This window comes from Protopterus annectens, chromosome 13.part0, assembly GCF_019279795.1.
Source record: "Protopterus annectens isolate FY-2018-M chromosome 13.part0, PAN1.0, whole genome shotgun sequence".
Lineage (NCBI taxonomy): Eukaryota > Metazoa > Chordata > Ceratodontiformes > Protopteridae > Protopterus > Protopterus annectens.
In genome coordinates, this window is record NC_056747.1 from 807,585,993 (window position 1) to 807,604,844 (window position 18,852).

An 18,852-nucleotide genomic window follows, 5' to 3' on the forward strand; every position below is an offset into this window, starting at 1 on the left:
ACCTTGTCGTTTTTCCTTTTCTGGTACCAGTTGAATAGCCCCCATATCCATGAGGGACATGACTTGTTTCTGGGCCTCTCCCCACTGGTTTTGTGGCAGATCCAGCCATCCATTTGGAATTGGCAGAGTATGGAAATGAAATCTGTACTCCTGGGATACTATTTTTAATACCCACTTGTCCTGGGTAATTAACTGCCAATTTTGAGCATGAAGTGCTAGTTTTCCCCCAAGGGGGCTGGCAAAAGATAAGTGCTTAGAGATGGTAGAGGAAAGTCATTGAGACTGTTTACTTTAGGGTTGTACTTTGTTTCCTCCAGATTTGGAGGTGGAGGCACCCCATTGCTTGACCTGTAAGAACCCTGTGACTGATATCTGGAGCCTTTTGAGCACCTGGGTTTGCGCTGAGTGGCTCTGTTAGACACAGGAAAGGACCAATTTTTAGTAGGCCAGTGTCTACTGAACCTGGGTGGCTGCACTTGCAAGAAATCTTTTACAGTTTGCATAGATTTAGCTTTGTCTTCCATTTTCTTCAAAACCTCTTCTGCCTTATTACCAAACAGAGAATCATGCTGCAAAAGGGCATACAACAATTTAGCTTTAACATGATCAGGCAAGATTTTGCTCCTTGAGCCAGGCATGCCTTCTAATCACAGATCCAGTAACGGCGGCCCTACAAGAGGCCTCCAAGGAATCAAAACCACATTGCAAAGTATGCTTTCCAACCTGTTCTGCTGAATGCAATAAATCTGTAACTCTATTTTCCACACAATCAGAAATCAACATAATTTTCTGTTTCAGTAAGCCCATGAATCTAGCTTTATTTGTATGCTGCTTGTTTGTTTGTTATTTCCCTGAAATGCTAATTCCACCTAAAACGCGGCTTTTCAGCACTTCTGTGGATCCCTAGTGATATCTGCATTGCTTACTGTACTTATTTCCTTGTTTCACTTGAAAGAAAGTTACTGTTTGTCATTTTTGCATTTAAGTTACCTGTAACACATTGCATTTAAGTTACCTGGCACTTGCTCACTAAAGCAATTATATAAGTCAGCACTAAAATATTAAAAGCACTACAACCTCACAAACTCCCCTGGAGTACCTCGTTCCTCATTGGCCCTTTTTTTTCAATTATAAAGGAATTCCCAATACTATTCTAGCATGTCCAAAGGTCAGTTGTCAATCTCCTCTCCGGTCCAGCTGGTGAATCTGGGAATCTTGAGGCAATGTTACAACTGCCTCATGTACACAGACAACCCTCTCTTCCTCCCAACAAATTCCAACACGTGAGAGATGCAACCATATAGCCATACTGGAGGCTAAGCTCTCTCAACTCAGTACTGGCGAAAACAGTCAGGAGGAGAAGGAAACCATACTCACTACAATTCCAGTCTCACATAGACCTACCACAACAGCAAACCAAACACATAAACACACAAAAACATACTCAGAGGCTCTAAATAAAAATCTGCCTAAGCAGCAGAGACCTCCAAAGCAGACACCCAAGCAACCGCTACCCCAAAACAAAACACGTGCAACACACAGCTCACAAAGCCAGTGTGCCGAACAGTCACAGCCCTTAAGGCTACACAGCACACCTGATACACTTGTAATAAGTGACTCTATCGTCAGGCACACTGATGTCCCGCTCACCAGGCTGAACAAGGAGAAGGTCACGGTGAGCTGCCTGTCGGGCGCTAGGATCCGCCACATAACACAAGCACTCAGGTCACTCCAAGCCAAGTACAAATATTACTCATTGTCCATGCTGGTGTGAATGACCTGAGACGTACCTCCCTGGACTACATGAAAAGAGACAGAGGAGCTCTCTGAGCATGTAGCCCAGGCCGGTATGACCCTGACCTTGAGTAGCATCTTACCCTCACCAAGAATGATGCCACAATATGAAGACAAGATGATCAATTTCAACAATTGGCTTGAGTATTGGTGTCATTCAAAGGGGATCCAATGCCTGTCAGCCTGGGATGACATGCTCGACAAGCCATGATGCTTCACTAGGGATGGCTAGCACCTGTCACCCCTGGGCTTTCAGATATTGGCAAAGGCTCTTGCTACCCCCCACAGTGCCTTTTTTAGGCAAGGCTCAAAAGACAAACCCACCTCCATAGGTATCACAAGGGATAAGAAACTAAGAGTAATGCTACTCAATGCCAGAAGTCTAAACCTCAAGATGCACGCACTCGAAACTCTCCTTAGCAGGGAGAACATCGATATCTGTGCAGTAACAGAAACCTGGTTCAAGGCTCCCGAGAGCACCCCAGCACTACCAGGTTATACCTCATACCATGCTTTATGGCCCCAAAACTTGGACCGTACCACAAAAGGAGGGGGGAGTATCAATATTCGTCAAAGATACCCACACCTCCAGGTTGGTGGCACAGCACGAAGCATCAGAGACTATCCATGTGCAACTAACTGTGGGTAAAACTGCCTTCCAGTTTATAGCCTGCTACAGACCACCCTCCCAAACCCAGGAACCCCACTCGGCCTTCCTGAGAACACTGGAAAATATGAAGGTCTCTCCAAACACCATTATATTGGGCGACTTCAACTACCCAAACATAGACTGGGTGCATTACTCTAGCTCCAACACCCTAGCCCAAAGGTTCCTAGAATTTATAAACTCAAATGCTATGGAACAACTTGTTACCACTCCCACAAGAGAGGAAAACATACTGGACCTGATCATCACCAACATGGAGACTCTATGCTCCAGACCAGAAGTGTATCCCTCACTGGTAAGATCAGACCATAAACCAATCTCACTGGATATTCACATCCCGACTCCACCCCCTGCCCTGAAAACCACAGTGAAAACCTTCTCTAAAGCAAATTTCACACTCCTCAAAACCGAGGTGGAATCCTTCAAAGCCCCCGGGCCTGTGGAAAATACGGCCCAGACCGCAGAATCCTTTATAAACGCATTCTATGAACACCTTCAGGAATGCATGGATCATGCAATCCCAAATAAAACCAAGACCCAATCCTCCAAAGGCAGACGTCCTGTCTGGTGGACCCCAGCCATAAACAAACTATACAATAGAAGCAGGAAGCTACTACATGATAGAGCGAAATCCCAAAAAGGGAAGGCATCTCTGATCAGTATTAGCAAAAAACTACGGGCACTCATGAAATCGTCTAAGGCCAGCTTTGAGAGAAAAATTGCACAGGACACTAAGGATAAATTGCACAGGACACTAAGGATAATCACAAGGCTTTCTTTAGTTATGTTAGGAACCTGGGTGGAAATTCCCAGATATGCTCAGAATGAGTCCAAAATGACAAAAAATACACCGAACCCACAGACATTGCCAACATCCTAGCTGACAGGTTCAGCGCAAACTCCCCCCCCCCACCAAAAGGGCAAATATTTATCCCAGCAGACTGCTGCCCCCCTGATATCTCAGATGTTCAGGTAAGAGCTGCCCTCTCCAAAGCAAAAAACACAGCATCAATGGGACCAGACGGTGTCCCGGGCTGCGTCCTACATGAACTCCAAGAAGAGCTAAACCCAAACATAAAACTACTGTTCAATCTCAGCCTTACTACAGGATATGTACCCAAAGAGTGGCGTACAGCAACAGTGGTCCCTCTCCACAAAGGTGGTGCCTCAACGGATCCTGGAAACTATCGCCCCATAAGCCTGACTAGCTTGGTCTGCAAAGCTATGGAAAGGATCATCATGGACCTCGTAAATAAAGATATTGGGGACCTACAGACACTGGATCCTACCCAGTTCGGCTTTGTTAAGGGCAGATCCTGCCTCTTAAACCTGGTTGATTTCTTTGAAACAGTCACCAAGGCCACTGACGAGGGGAAGGTGGTCCACACAGCCTACCTGGACCTCGCAAAATCCTTTGATACAATACCCCACTCGGACATTATAGATAAGCTCACCTGCTTAAATATACACACCTATGTCACTAGATGGGTTGCAAACTGGCTCAAGGACAGAACCCACATGGTTAGAATTGCTGGAGCCATGTCAGACTCCAAACCAGTTACAAGTGGCGTCCCACAAGACTCAGTCCTGGGACCTCTCTTGTTCGGTATATATTTTTCGGAGGTACAGGCCAACACGGAAGGACTGTGGCTGACTAAGTTTGCAGATGACTGCGAACTGGGCACCATAATCGACTCTCCAGCCGACCCAAGCATCCTCCAAAAGGGCCTCATAGAAACAGACACCTGGTGCTGGAGCCATGGCCTCAAGCTAAACGCCAAAAAGTGTATAGTCATCCCCTTTGGCAAAAACAAAGTGCCCACAAATTACCACATAGATGGTAATCCATTAAGTACAGAAGAAGTAATTAGGGACCTGGGGACCCAAGTTGATAGCAATCTCTCATTTGACAACCACGTGGCCAAAGTGGTTAGAAAAACATTTTATACAGCCCACCTTAATCATGAAGGGATTCAGATCCAGATCAGGGGAGGTCATCGTGCCTCTTTACTCATCCCTCATCAGGCCCATAATTCAGTACAATGCCCCTTTTGGGATGTACCATACCAGACACCTGCAGCAACTGGAAAGACCCCAAAAGTACCTCACCAAGAGGATCATAGGGCTCAAACAGATGCCATATGCTGCCCAGTTAAAGAAACTCCAGCTCTACTCAGTGGCATACCGCCTGCTCAAAGGCGATCTCTGCCTGACGTATAAAGCCATGTCCAACCCGGAATTAATGGACATGCTGCACCTCAGAAAATCCAAATCCCATCGAGCTACGCGCTCAAGAGACTTGAACCTCAGCACTGAAATAAATAGGATATGCTGGAGGGACAGATTCATAACCCAGAGGCTCCCTTCACTCTGGAATAAAATCCCAGTCCAGGTTAGGTAGAGTCCCTCATTGACTCGCTTCAAGAGGAATCTTGATGAGTGGATGGGAGATCGTATGTTTACCCCGGGTATCACTTCTGTGTCACTGTTAGAGGCACAGTATACTAACCTTGAAAAAGGGCATAGCAAAATTAATTTAAAATGGGTGGCGAAAGCCAAACACACACTGGCTAGGCTTATAAATGCTCTAGGGCAGATAGCCTAATATGAACCTATGAACCTATAACATGCTGTTGATATTTAAGCATATGAAACTGGCAGTTTAAAGGTCTGATTGCCAAGGTTGCAGACGTATAAACCTTTGTGCCCTATCTATCCAGCGCCCTGGAATCTCTATCAGAAGAGGTAGGATTTTTGGCTGTAGAAGCCTTAACACCCTTGGGACCTTGAGAAATAGTCTCAGGATCAGCAGCAAGATTTTTGAAAAGAAATTTGTGGGAGTCAGGAACACTGTAATATCTGTCTGGCTTACTAGGAGCCAGAGGCAGGGAATCCGGAGCCATGCTTGAGTCCGAGAACACATCAACAATGTTTAATACAGGAGGTATTGCCAAAGGCCTATGCTGAGGAAGAAGAAGGAAATCTCTAAGCCTCTTTTTTGATTCAGAGAAGTCCTGACTCTCCCATTGAAAATGTTCCCTTAAAGTATGCAAAGTCTCCCCAAAAGAATAATCCTCAGGAGGAGATGCAGATGGGATGGATTCCTCTGCATCAGAATCCTCATAGGGTGGAATAGAAAATTCCTGATCAAAAAATGGAATAAGAGGAAATGGAAACCTGATCTGAAGATTCATAATCAGTGCCTTGCCTAGGCCTCTTAGCAGGAGGGGGTTGGGAACCCCTGATCAAGGTAATTAAATCCTCAGCCATTTTGAACATCTGTTTTTTAGGCATAGGGACATGAGCACGAGGCTCATGTGTCATTTTTTTAGACGTATAAGTTGTTTTTGACCTTGTTTTTGATGCTGGTGTCGGTTTAACATAAAAATGTTGAGGCCTGAAAACATCCTTAGAAGCTGATGCCTGCTTAGTGGCTCCAGACCCATCCAAGGGAGAGACATCCACGGGTTCAATACTCTGAGAATCTCGCTGCATACCAGACTCCGAATGTGTCTCAGTAGAGGCCTGTGACTCAAAAGTAGCGGGTACCAGGGGATGCGAACGCACCTCACTGAGTACCGGCGAACCGGCGACTGGCTTAGGAGAAGCTTCATTGTCGACATTTCAGGATAGTTAAATCTTGAACCAAAGTATATAGAAGCAAAAATATAAAGACACTTAATAGTGCGTTGGTTAAATTTAGCACAAAACCGACAACAAGGCACGTTGTGATCAGGGCCTAGGCAAGGAATACAGTATAAATGAAAATCCTTATGAGGTATTTGCCTCCCACAAGTAATGCAATTATTAACTTTTACTGACATCGGTAAGGAGCAAGAAAAAGTTTCAACGGGTACTTAGCTTTAGTTTGAAGACTTCGGTTCTGAAACTCGAATACGAAAATTTCAGGAGTCGGCCGACCGGCACTTGCGAACTGCTCCTGCTTTGGGCACCGCACGGCAAGAAAGAATGAATAAAATGGCGTCGGCTGCAAGTTTTATACCCCTGGCGACCTGACATTATGGAAGAGGAGACAGCAACCGATGCAGGACCCAAGACTTTGTTATTCAGGCCGACTGAGGGCAACCTGCCAGCAGATTACCCAAATGTAATGACTGCAACAGTGAAACACAAAGAACATCTTCAAAACTATACAAGATCTTAATAAACTATAAAGTCAAAACAACAAAGCTATTGGAATTTCATCACCAAAAAACATTCAATAAGTCTGTCCATGGAGAGTAAAAATAATTTATTATAGTCTATTAAATTAACCTCCAACACACAATTTTGGAGAATATACACCTGGAAATTTCTGTATAGAACATTTTATACACCCAATAATCTAGCCAAATTTAGTTCTTCTAATAATACTATATATGTTGGAGATGTCTACAAATGTGTAAAGCAGATTGGATACACATTTTTTAGGATTGCATTAAAGTCAAAAAATTTTGGGAAGATATCTAACTTTACAAGCTGTATTCTTAGATACATTTATATTATCTAAAACACTAATTTTACTGAATGTTAATGAAAATACAGAAATGAATAAAAACGACTTATATTTACTATGGACTATTCTAGTGGTTGCTAGGAAGTGTATCTCCAGAAAATGGAAATCCAACTCTGAACCATCATTTGAAGAATTCTTAAGATTACTGAATGAAACAGCGCTGATGGAAATTAAAGTAAAGAAACTAAGGACTACTCCTACGTCATGGAGTAACAATCCATGGAAGAAGATATCACCTCTTATTAAGACAATAAAAATGAACTCAACAAATTTGATCATGATTGGTTTTTATCACATAATTTATCTTCAGGCCAAATGTAAATAAAGTATATAGTTTGTTATTCTGTTTTAATCAATTGGATAAACATTAATTAAGCTATTTGCTATTCTTTGAAAAAAAAAGTAATAAAAGACTTTTGAGTAAAAAATAAAAAAATGGAGAAACCATGTGGTTAGTCTGAAGCAGTGCAAGCTCAGGTGAGGCTTGCTGGATAGGTGAGAAAGTGGACCTGATGAGGCTCTAGAAGTTGAGGTTTTGTTATCAGTAAAGACACAGCAGGGGACACCGAACTTGTCAAAGTCAAAAAGGAGCTATGTTCTAGTTTTGTATATTTTGTCTTTCTGTAACAATATAATTATTAGAGGAATCCTGGAAGGTCGTGCAATAGCCCTGGTGGACAATGGTAGACAAAAGCATCACAGGATGTCTGTCCTTGTGGTGAGATAACAGAAATAATGTTGCTGCATTTAGTGGGATTCATGTCATTAGATCGACTTCCTGAATGTCAAGTGTCATAACAGTGACAGTCAGAAGGTTTAACTTAAAAAAGAGGTTGCGCCCCCCACACCCTCTGATAAGTGCATATACTAATTCTGACATTGCACTTTAGTAGGGAAAAGGCCAATCCCCATTCTCTGCTGCACCACTATCACACAATACAGGCTACCCAGTATCCCCATAAGTTATTTCCAGCATCGCAGTATAGAGTTGGATGTTCTGACACTTGACATTTATGTCCATTAAGATACTATCATGTACCCAGATTTGGTATCGGTCAGGGATGCAAACAGGCCACAGAAAAACATCCCCAGCAAAAAATCTTCTGTGGTGTTACCAGGCTCTCACACACTGCTCATGTGACATCAGGTGCCATGTGCTTGAGTCTGTCTGCTAAAAAGCTGGCATGAACAGGGATGTGCATTGCTACTAAAAAGCAGTGAGAGCTGTTTGTCCTTCTCCACAACATCATGGCTTCAGAGAGGGGATAGGGTCTACTTCCCTTGTTTACTTATACACAACAATGCTGACATATTGTCTGAATGTACTGAAACTGCATCCTTGGGAAACTGGTCCTGAAAAGCCTGCACCCTCAACTGTATGTACAAAGAGGTCTCCTGTTGACCCAAGCCCCCCTGGACCATCTGCCCCAAACAATGTCCCTCCACCCCAGGATAAACTTATCCATGGTGACGGGGGGGTGGGGTCATCCTTTGTTTACAATGGTTTAATGCAGCCACTGCTGTAGAAGTCTGACACACGCTTTGGACTACTGAATAACCTGATCCACTGGATCTAGCAGCTCAAACCACTGTACATGAAAGGCCCACTATATGACTCATGGAGTATCATGAATGGCATCAAATGAATAGTTGCTGCCTTAAGTCCTAATACTTTCAGTATTAAGGCTGCTGATGGTGTGAGCTGTTGCAGGAACAAGTTTGCTAATGCCTGAAGGGACGATATCCTGTCTGGTAGAACTCAGACCAATTTCTGCAGTGTCCAGATAACACCCTATGAATATCTGCGATTGTGATAGCTCCGACTGTGACTTCATAATTTTCAACGATATTCCCAAGGACAGAAAACTCCAAGGTAATATCTTGCATGAAGCAATGACACCTCTGTGGTGGTAACCAGGAGCTAGTCATCTAGAGTATGGAAACATTCTGTTCTTCAGCAGTATCAAGCCAGCTGTAAAGACTGTGATCTTGAGCAGTTATCATGTCAGCTGTAACCTCTGACAAGCATAAGGTGAACATCTTGTGTGTGTGTGTGTGTGTGTGTGTGTGTGTGTGTGTGTGTGTGTGTGTGTTTGTCTCTGGGGAAGGGCACGGAGCAATGATGAAACCAAATGGAAGGGTTCTGTAGTGGTAGTGTTTAGCTTCTATCAAGTAGCCCAGGAACTTTCTGGATTCCTTGACTAACTTTATATGTAGCTGGGCATTCTGGAAGTCCAAAGAAAGTACAGTTGTGTACTCTTACCATAAATGTAGATGTCTGAGTGTATTCACTGTTGCAGTTCTGACTTGTGAGATTTCCTGCCATGAAAGCCCTTCGCTGGCCCGACTACCAGAGAAATCTCTTTCTACCTCCCAGGCAGGTGGACATCCTGACTAATGTCAGTACACTCCATTATAAAGGGAGCCAGCCTGCATCATGACTTCAGCATTTTCTTGTTCTCTACCAGGGGGAGCCCTAAGTGGACAGCAGGGAACTAACGAAGAGGACGCCTACAGCAGGGAAGCCAAGGGGGATTCCTTGAATGGATTAGTTGATTAGTAGTACGCTACATAGTCGGCTAATGGGGCAGGAGGGAAGGAAAAAAGACTGTAACAGGGAATACACGAACATCTACTTTTATGGTAAGTGTACACAACTAGACTATGTTCTTTGTGTTTCACTGCTGCAGTCCTGACTTGTGGGAAGATTCTCAAAGCTGAATTGAGGGGGGAAGGAAATTAAGGAGAGCAGAGGATGCACTGCAGGATGGCAGTGGCAAATCCTGCTCTAGGCTTAGAAACGGCTGCCAACTGGTAGTGTTTTGTGAAGTAGTGTACAGATGAACAGGTGGCTGCTTCCAAGATGTCTTCAGTAGGGACCCCCTTTAGAAAGGCACCAGAGGTAGCTGTGGCCCTTGTGGAGTGTGACCTACAAATTTCAGTTTTTTTTTTTGCCGTGATGGCTGTAGCAGAAAGAGATGTAGTGGGAGATCCATTTAGAGATGGTCAGTTCAGAAGGTCACTTCCCCTCAGAGCCAGGGACAAATGTAATAAGCTGGTCAGATTTTCTCAAGGTTTTGTCCTGTCCAGATAAAACTGGAGCTGCCTCTACACATCCAAAGAATTAAGTATTCTTTTCCCTTTGTTCTGAGGGTTGGGAAAGAATGTAGGCAGATGAATGGCTTGATTTAGAGAAGTATCAGTGACCACCTTGGGCATGAAAGAGGGATTAGTTCTGAGAGAAACCCTGTCTTGGTAGAAGATAAAGAATAGTTGTGTAAAATCTTACCATAACCATAACTGTCCTTTCTCTTACATGTTGCAGTATTCCAAACCCTTGGGTTATCCTCTGCTAGCTACCCAAACATCCGGTCAGTATAGAAAAGTTTCTAGTCACTGCTAGGTATGTGGGATGTCTGACATTGGCTGAGGGAGTGTGGGCCATTAAAGTGAAGTCGACATGTACCTGTCCTCAGAACTGAATACCCCAGTCAGACTCTAGTCCTAGGATAGCTGTACAAGTCCTGTTTCATCCAAGAAGGGATAAGTTTTAATTGGAGAGAGGGAATGAATACTGCAACATGGTTATGGTAAGATTTTACACAACTATTCTATGTCCTTCTATTCTCCTATTTCAGTATTCCAAACCCTTGTGTGAGTGCCAAAGCGCAAAGGGAATAAGAGGGGGTGGCATGGAGCTGTTTTCTATGAAACCATGTAGGACTGCCCTAGCAAATCCTGCTCTAGATCTGGAGATGTGATCTCATCTGTAGTGCTTATTTAAGTGATGGACAGATGTCCATGTAGCTGCCTCTGGAATGGAAGCAGTATTTAGTCCTTTAAAGAAGGCTCCAGATGAAGTCATGGCTTTAGTGGAATGGGCCTTAATCTTTGAATTTAGATATTTTCCATGGTAGGTGTAGCAAAAGGATATGGCCCTGGAAATCCAGTTAGAAATTTTCTGTTGTGTCACCACTTTTCCCAGAGCCCTGGAGTGAAAGGAGATATAATTTCTCTGACTTCCTAATGGACTTGGTCTTGAAAAGGTAAAATCTAAGCTATCTGTGAACATCAAGGAAATGTAAGACTCTTGTCATTTTGGGGATGTGGGAAAAAGGTGGGTAGGTGAATACCTTGGTTTAAGAACAGCTCATTGACCACCTTGGGAATGAAGGAGGGGTTGGTTCTCAGGATCACTCTATCCTTGTGGAAGCAAAGGAAGGGAGGAGTTATCATGAGGACCTGGAGCTCTGATATTCTTCTGGTTGATGTCAGTGCCACCAGGAGTACAGTTTTCCAAGTATAGTGTTTCAGGGATGCTTTAGATCCTGGTTCAAAGGGAGCAACCATGAGCTTCTCTAAAACATAGATCAGGTCCCATGGAGGTGGAACTAGCCTTCTGGGGGGGGGGGGATGCAGTACTCCCTTGAGGAATAACTTTGCAGGAAGACAGGATGCAAGAGGAGGGTCAAGAGGAAGATCAGCTGAAATAACAGCAAGGTGGGCCTTAACAGAAGAATATGCCAACCCTACTTGCAAGAGTTCACACAGATAGGATAGCACAAGGGGAACCTCTCCTTGCAATGGGTCCAACTGTCTTTGTAGACACCACTTAGATAATCCTTTCCACTTAGACAAATAAGATCTCCTAGTATTAGGTGTCCTGTTCTCCTGCAAGACTGTTAGCACATCCTTGGTGTAAAGGTGTCTGCAAGGGATCAAAATTCTATCACCCACAGAGTTAGGTTCAGAGATTCCAGGTGGGTATGGATTAGGGATCACTTGTCCTGTGTGAGAAGGCCCATTCTGTGAGGTTAACTTGTGATGACTGCCCCTGGCTAAATGCACAAGGAGAGGGAACCAATGCTGCCTTGGCTAAAAGGGAGCCACCAACAAGATTTCTGGTTTCTCCGGCTGGATTTTCAGTAGGACCTTTTGAAAGACTGGGAAAGGGGGGGGTAATGCATAGGGAAACACCACCTGCCATGAGACTGAAAAGGCATCAGTTGCCCTCGCTAGGGGACTGGGTAGCCTTGTGCAAAACCATGGTAGTTGTCTGTTCAGAGGGGAGGCAAAGAGATCAATTTGTGGTATACCCCCCATTTGTGGGCAATGTCCAGGAACATATCTCTGTGAAGCACCCATTTGTGGGATTGTAACACGGACCTGCTGAAAGTGTCTGCCTGAATGTTCTGTGCTGTAGGGATATAAACTGCCTGCAGGGTGACTCCCTGCTGGGCTGCCAGTTCCCAGGCTTCGAGTGCAAGTCTGCATAGCAAGTAGGATTTTGTTCCCCCCATCTGTTCACATACCATAGAACTATAGTTTTCTGAACAATTTCAGGGATCCTTGTATGTAGAAAGGATCTCAAGGCAAATAAGATTGCTCTCACTTCCCTGATGCTGATGTGCTCCCACCTGAAGGTGTCTGACCAGGTACTGTGCATTCTCAGGCTGCCCAAAGCGGCTCCCCAGCCCAGATCTGAGTCATCTGTGTACATCTCCTGAACTGGGGGAAGGGGGTTATAGGGGTGACTTGCTCCAACCACCAAAGGATCTCCTTCCTCAAACAAGAAAGGAAGGGAATGTTGAAGTCCAATGGGTGTGAGTGCTGGGTCCATGTGGATCTCGGGTACCACTGCAATTTTCTTATGTGGAGTCTTGCCAATGGCAGCATTGGGATAGTAGAAGCAATATGACTTCAGTAATCTGAGGCACTGTCTGGCTGTCGTAACAGTGGTGTGGAGGACAGAGAGCAGGTACTGTTTTAGGTGTTCCACCTTTTGGGGTGGAAGGAATGTTCTCATGACATGTCTTTATTCTACACCTTAAGAAAACTTGGTCCTGGGAGGGATTCAGGTGGGAATTGGGGTAACTGATGTCGAATCCCAGTGCCTGCAGGATTGAGATAACTTTGTGTAGTTGGTGGTGTATGGATCTGGAACGTTCTGCCTGAATCGGGAGGTCGCCCAGGTATGGACATTTTTGAATCCCTTGGATCCTGAAATAAGCAATAACTGGAGCCATACACTTGGTCAATGCCCTTGGAGCTGTAGAGAGTCCTAACAACAAGGCAGAGAACTGAAAATGTGAGGAGCCCATAAGTATTTCCTGTAGATGGGCCTTATTGGGATGTGTATGTAGGCATCCTTTATGTCCAAAGTGGCTAGAAATCTCTGAGGAATTACCAAAGGAAAGAGGGTCTGAAGAGTAAGCATACAGAAGGTGGGTACTTGTAAGAAAAGGCTGAGGTGGGAGAGATCCAGGATAGGTCTCTGTGGTCCATCCTTCCTTGGTACTAGGAAGAGTCTTGAGTAAAAGTCCTTTCCCTTTTCTGCTAGGTGAATGGGTTGTATGGTTCCCTAAGAAAGGGGTGTGTCTATGGCTGAAAAAGCAGGAGCTGGTCTTGGGGTGGTTGTGGATGCCTCTCCAAGGAGGAGGAATGATCCAGATAATGAAACAACCTTTTTCTATAATGGACAAGATCCACCTGCCTAAGGTAATGCTTTTACAAATTGGAAGACAGTGGGAGAGCCTTAGGGAGAGGGGAATGGAGTTTGGGGGTGTGGACAGCAAAGGCAGTTAGCCAAAGACTACCTGCCCTGTATGGAAATTGTGGTTTCTGGGAAGGAGTCTGAGCAGGCTTGGAAGGGGTCTACTACTTCCTGGTGCCCTTTCTGTTCCTAGAATATGTTGTTGGAGCAGAGTGTTTTCTAATAAAACTGTGTTTTGGTGGGGTCGTTCCTATGAAATCTGGGGATAGGGAGACAAATAAATGTTTGAGGTCCTGGAGTTCCTTCCCCTTTTGTTGAAGGGTCCTGAACAGCTCATCCAATTTATCCCCAAAAAGGGCAGAGTTATCTAGGGGAGCATCCAGGAGTTTGGCCCTAATATCATCAGGTAAGGGCTGCAGCCTTAACCATGAATATTGTTTAAGAACTGCGGCAGAGGCTGCAGATCTGGCAGAGGCTTCTGCAGCATCATAGCTGCATCTAAATGAATTGTCTTGTGACTTGAGAATACAATAAGATGAGGCTAGATATATGAGCCTTGGTAGGTGAATCAGGGGGGCCTGCCAAAAACTTAGTGACCTGAGCCAAAAGGGCCAGGGCATACTTAGACATACACATCTGGAAATTTACTGTTCTAAAGGCCAAGGTAGAAGTGTACACTTTTATGCCAATGCGCACCATTGTCTTACTGTCCTTGTCTATGGGAAGAACAGAGGTGGAGGGAAGATTGTCTTACTGTCCTTGTCTATGGGAAGGACAGAGGTGGCGGGAAGCAGCCTGGAGGGTTTATCTGCAGAAACTGAAACAGTCCCAGGGTCTGCAGCAGGGCATTTAATCAGGAATTTAGCCCCTTCAGGGACCTTATAGAATCTGTCAGGCCTTCGAGGGGCAGGTGGTTGGGAATCTGGATTCACAGAGGCCGCATTGAAAGCATCCAAGAAGGGTGGTAAAACTGGAGGAATGGCAGAAGGAGCAGGAGTGTCCATCTGCAATAGCTCATAGTATATTTTTGGACCTCTGACATTTCTGAGGAATCGTACTTAAAATATTCTCATTTTTGAGATGGTCTTACCAAAGTTGAGGTCCTCTCCTGGGAGTCTGTCTCAGCAGAGTCCTCCACTGGGGAAGCATACTCAAGAGGGGAAGGCATCTGGGACACACAGGAAAGAGAATCCTCCGAAGAGGTGTCTGAGGAATCCTCAGCTTCAGGCTGGAGAGTATCTTCTACCTGAGGCCTGGGACTGAGAAGTGGTAGGGGAGCCGAAGATGAAGCAGGCATAGCAGGTCTTAAGGTCATAAAGGCATTATACAGGCTCTGGGAAAAGGCCTGCCAGTTTGGCTGGCTTTCAGCAAAAGGAAAAGCATGTTTAGTCTATATACTTTTTAAGGGAATGCCTAGAGGGCGTAGGGTCTAAGATAGAGTTTGTTTTCTCAGAAGCAGTGGAAGAGCCTGTCTGGACAGCTGTCTGACTGGATGACCCTTCCATCACAAGTGCCAAGCATTTAAGACGCTGGTTTTCTAGATAAATATTAAGAGCGTGCAGACGACTGTGCAGTGTCTTAGATACAAACGCCTGACAGATTGCAGAATTTTGATGCTAGTGTGTAGGCCCTAAGCAGAAAAGGCAGAGCTGGTGGGCATCCTTATGGGGGATCTGACATCCGCACCTGCACTTTTCTTTCCTGGATGACATGAACCTAAACAGGCATGCAGTGACCTAAAAAAAAAAAATCAGAAAAACGGCCCCAACGGGGTACTTATCTTTTAATTAGAAGATCCAGCAGCAGAAAGAGCTAATGTCTGACACATGGCAGAGAAGTTCTGAGGAAAGGTATGTGCAGATGTCAATTTTATGGCCCATGCTCCCTCAGCTAACATCAGACGTCCCACGTACCTAGCAGTGACTAGAAACTTTTGCATACTGGCTGGACGTTCTGGTAGCTAGCAAAGGTAACCCAAGGGTTTGGAATATTGCAACATGAGAATAGAAGGACATCAAATGGTTCCACTGCCATGAGGGGCTGCAACTCAGAAACCCTCCTGGCTGAGGTGATAGCCAGCAGCAGGGCTATTTTCCAGGTAAGAAACTTCAGAGGAGCAGATGCTGCAGGTTCAAACTGAGGCAAGTCAGCTTTTCTAGAACAAAGTTTAGGACCCATGGAGGAGTGGGTTTCCTCCTGGGATGTCTAATGTGAATGACTCCCCTAAAAAATTGTCTTAACAGGGGAAGGGAAAAGACTGTACGAAGAGTAGGATTGTAGGCCGAGATGGCAGATACATGAATTTTAATGGCAGAGAAGGAAAGGCCTTTATCTACCACGCTGGCCAGGTATTCCAGGACGGTAGCAAGGTGTGCTAAACTGGAATTGAGGTCCTGCTTCTGGCACCAAACAGAGAATCTTTTTCATTTGCCTGAGTATGATTTTCTAGTGCTAGGCTTTCTAGAATCTTTAAGGATATCCTACACTTGCCTGCTTAGGATAATGTTGCAGTTGGGTGCTGTGGAATTATCCAACCTGAAAGGCTGAATGTCTGAAGGGTGGGGTGCACAATCCTCCCCTTGTTTTGAGTGAGAAGGTCTACTGTCCGAGGTAACAGCCATGGGCACTAATTGGGGAGGTCGAGGACATGATACCAGTGTTGTCTGGGCCAGTGTAGTGCTATCAGTATTTCCTTGGGCAGCCTTCTGCCTTTATTTTTCGAAGCACTTGAGCCAGAAGGGTTGGGGGAATGGACATATAAAGAGGCGAGTACAAGGGAAGGGAAGCATCTGTTTTCCAGGCAGATTTCTGTTTGATCCTGGCAAAGAATTTTTCCAGTTGCGTGTTTTCCTTGTTGGCAAAGAGGTCTACCTGTGGACTCCTTATCTATGAGTAATGCTGAGAAAAATTTCCCAATGTAGATGCCATTTGTGGGGGTCCATCCAGTTTCTGCTGAGGTGATCTGCTAGAGTATTTTGAGCCCTTGGAAGGTATTGAGCCATGAGGTGCAACCCCAGAAAGTGTGCAGCTTCCCAGACCTGCATTGCTAGAAGGCACAAATGGATAGAGTCTGTGCCTCCCTGCCTATTTATGTACCACACGACTGTGGTATTGTCTGTTTTTACTAATAGCACCCTTGGTTGCCATTTTTCTTTGAAGGCCATAAGGCCTTTTTGTAATGTTGTAAGTTCTTTCCAATTGACATGTCTGTCATTGAACTGAACCTCCCACTTCTCTTGGGATAGGAGGTGTTGAAAGTGAGTCTCGCAGGCTGTCTCTGAAGCATTCATGGTGATGTTTTTTGTCCTGGGGAGTGAAACTGAAGGGAAGGCCCTGAATTTGGGTACAAGCCTGTACCCACCAAGCAAACTCTTGTTTGAGACAAGGGATCAGCTGTATCTCGGTCTCCAGAGATTGTCAGCTCTGGCACCATATGTTCTTGAGGTACCACTGAAGTGTGCTTAAGTGTAGCCTGGCCAAGGAAACCATGAGGATACATGATGCCATATATCCCAGTGCCTGGAGAAACACTCTGGCCGAGATGCAATATTTCTGCTTATTTTTTGGAAGTAGTTTGTCAAAAGGGAGAATTTGTCTTGGGGGGGGGGGGGGATAGAAAACTATCCTTTTGGTTGGGGCAGTGTTGGATTTTTGGAGATTTACTGTGAATCCCTGGGAGAACAGGAGACCTAGGGTGAACTTCAGGTCCTTGAGGAGTTCTGACAGGTCTGAGGCCTGTATCAGGCAATCATCCAGGTAAGGGTATATTTGGACCCTCCTGGTCCTGCAGAAACCAACTGCAGGTGCTAGGCACTTTGTGAAAACCCTTGGAGTGGTAGATAAGCCAAAGGGCAGTGCTGAAAACTGATAGTGAATGGCGCCTACCCTGAAGTGAAGAAAGTTTCTGTGAGACTTCTGAACTGGAATGTGCAGATAGGCATCCTTTAGGTCTAGTGAGACCAAGAAGGCCTGAAGGGGGGTTTAGGGTTATCATGGGTAACAGCCAACATTTTGAACTTTGGAACCAGGAGAAAATTACTGCGGCTGGACAGGTCCAAGATGGGGCACCAACAACCTTCCTTTCTGGGAGCCATGAATACCCTGGAGTAGAATCCTTTGCCTTTTTGATCTTCTGGAACTGGTTTCACAGCTCCCTGAGAGCACAAGATCTGAATCTAGGCAAAGGCTTCTGATTTTTGATTTTATGGAACATCTGGATAGCTGTGTATTTAAAGGCTCTTTGAAACTGAGTTTGTAACCATTTGAAATAATGTCTAGAACCCACTTGTCTGAAGTTATATGGGCCCAGTTTTGTTTGAAGAGCAACAGCCTTCTTCCTAGTCTTCAGGTGGAGGTGGTGTGGGGGGAAGTGGGGTGATCATAGTTGCTCTCTGGCAGGGGCTTGGGACCTCGAACTCCCTTGCGTGGGAGGTCCACTCTCTGCTTCTTTGCAGCTGTTGCCACTGTCTATGGGTTCTATCCCGCTGCGGTTTCCTCTATCTATCCCTAGGCTGGGAGGGAAATGACCAGTGCTTAGTTGGAAAGTTCCAAATGAACCCAGGAGGCTGCACTTGGAGGAAGTCCTTCACAGTCTTTGTCCAAGGGAGCATCCAGTAGGTTTGATTTAACATGGTCAAGAAGAGATTGTTCCTTAAGTCATGCATGCCTTCTAATAACTGAGCCAGTGGCAGCTGCCCTGCAAGAAGCTTCCATGGCGTCATAACCACACTGTAATGAATGCTTAGCTACCTGAGAACTGGAGTGACAGATCTAGGAGCTCTTTGGAAAGGCTTTATCCTCACAGGAAATGACCTTCTGTTTGAGCTGATCTAAAATGGTTTGCTGATACTTGATCATATGGAACTGACAGCTGAGGGCCCTCACAGTAAGAGTGGCAGATGTCGATACCTTTTTCTCCAAACCTATCAAGGGCCCTACACTCTTTGTCTGTAAGGGTTCCTCGATGAATTGTCTCTAGCCCCTTTGGGCCCCAGGGTGACCACCTCAGGGTCAGCAGAGGGATTTTTAAAAAGGTATTTGTGGGAGTCTTGTACCCTATATAAACTGTCTGATTTATGTGGGGCAGGGGGAAGGGAATCAGGATTCAAGGAGGAATCCTGGCACACATCTTCCACTACCTCTAAAATGGGGGGGGGGGGGGGTAGCCAGTGGTTTGTGTTCTGGTAGATCCAGAAACTCCCCTAACTCACATTTTGGACTGGGGATATTCCAGTGCTTCCCACTGAAAATGTTTCCTCATAGCATAGAGAACTGATGCACTTGAACACTGCTTCGGGCTCTGATGGCTAGAAAAGACTGAAATCATGACACAGGCTGGCTCCCTTTATACCTGAGCATACTGACACTGGTCAGGGCATCCTC

General features: G+C 45.2%; 1 protein-coding gene across 1 annotated transcript in view; it reads right to left on the reverse strand.

Annotated features, from left to right (window-relative positions):
• The window catches only part of RNFT1 (ring finger protein, transmembrane 1), a 1,122,488-nt gene that overhangs the window by 298,871 nt on the left and 804,765 nt on the right, over nucleotides 1-18,852 (reverse strand). The window contains exon 8 of the mRNA XM_044054534.1: nucleotides 1,349-1,372. Within this exon, the coding sequence (XP_043910469.1) occupies nucleotides 1,349-1,372 (24 nt within the window). The remainder of the gene's footprint in view (nucleotides 1-1,348; nucleotides 1,373-18,852) is intronic.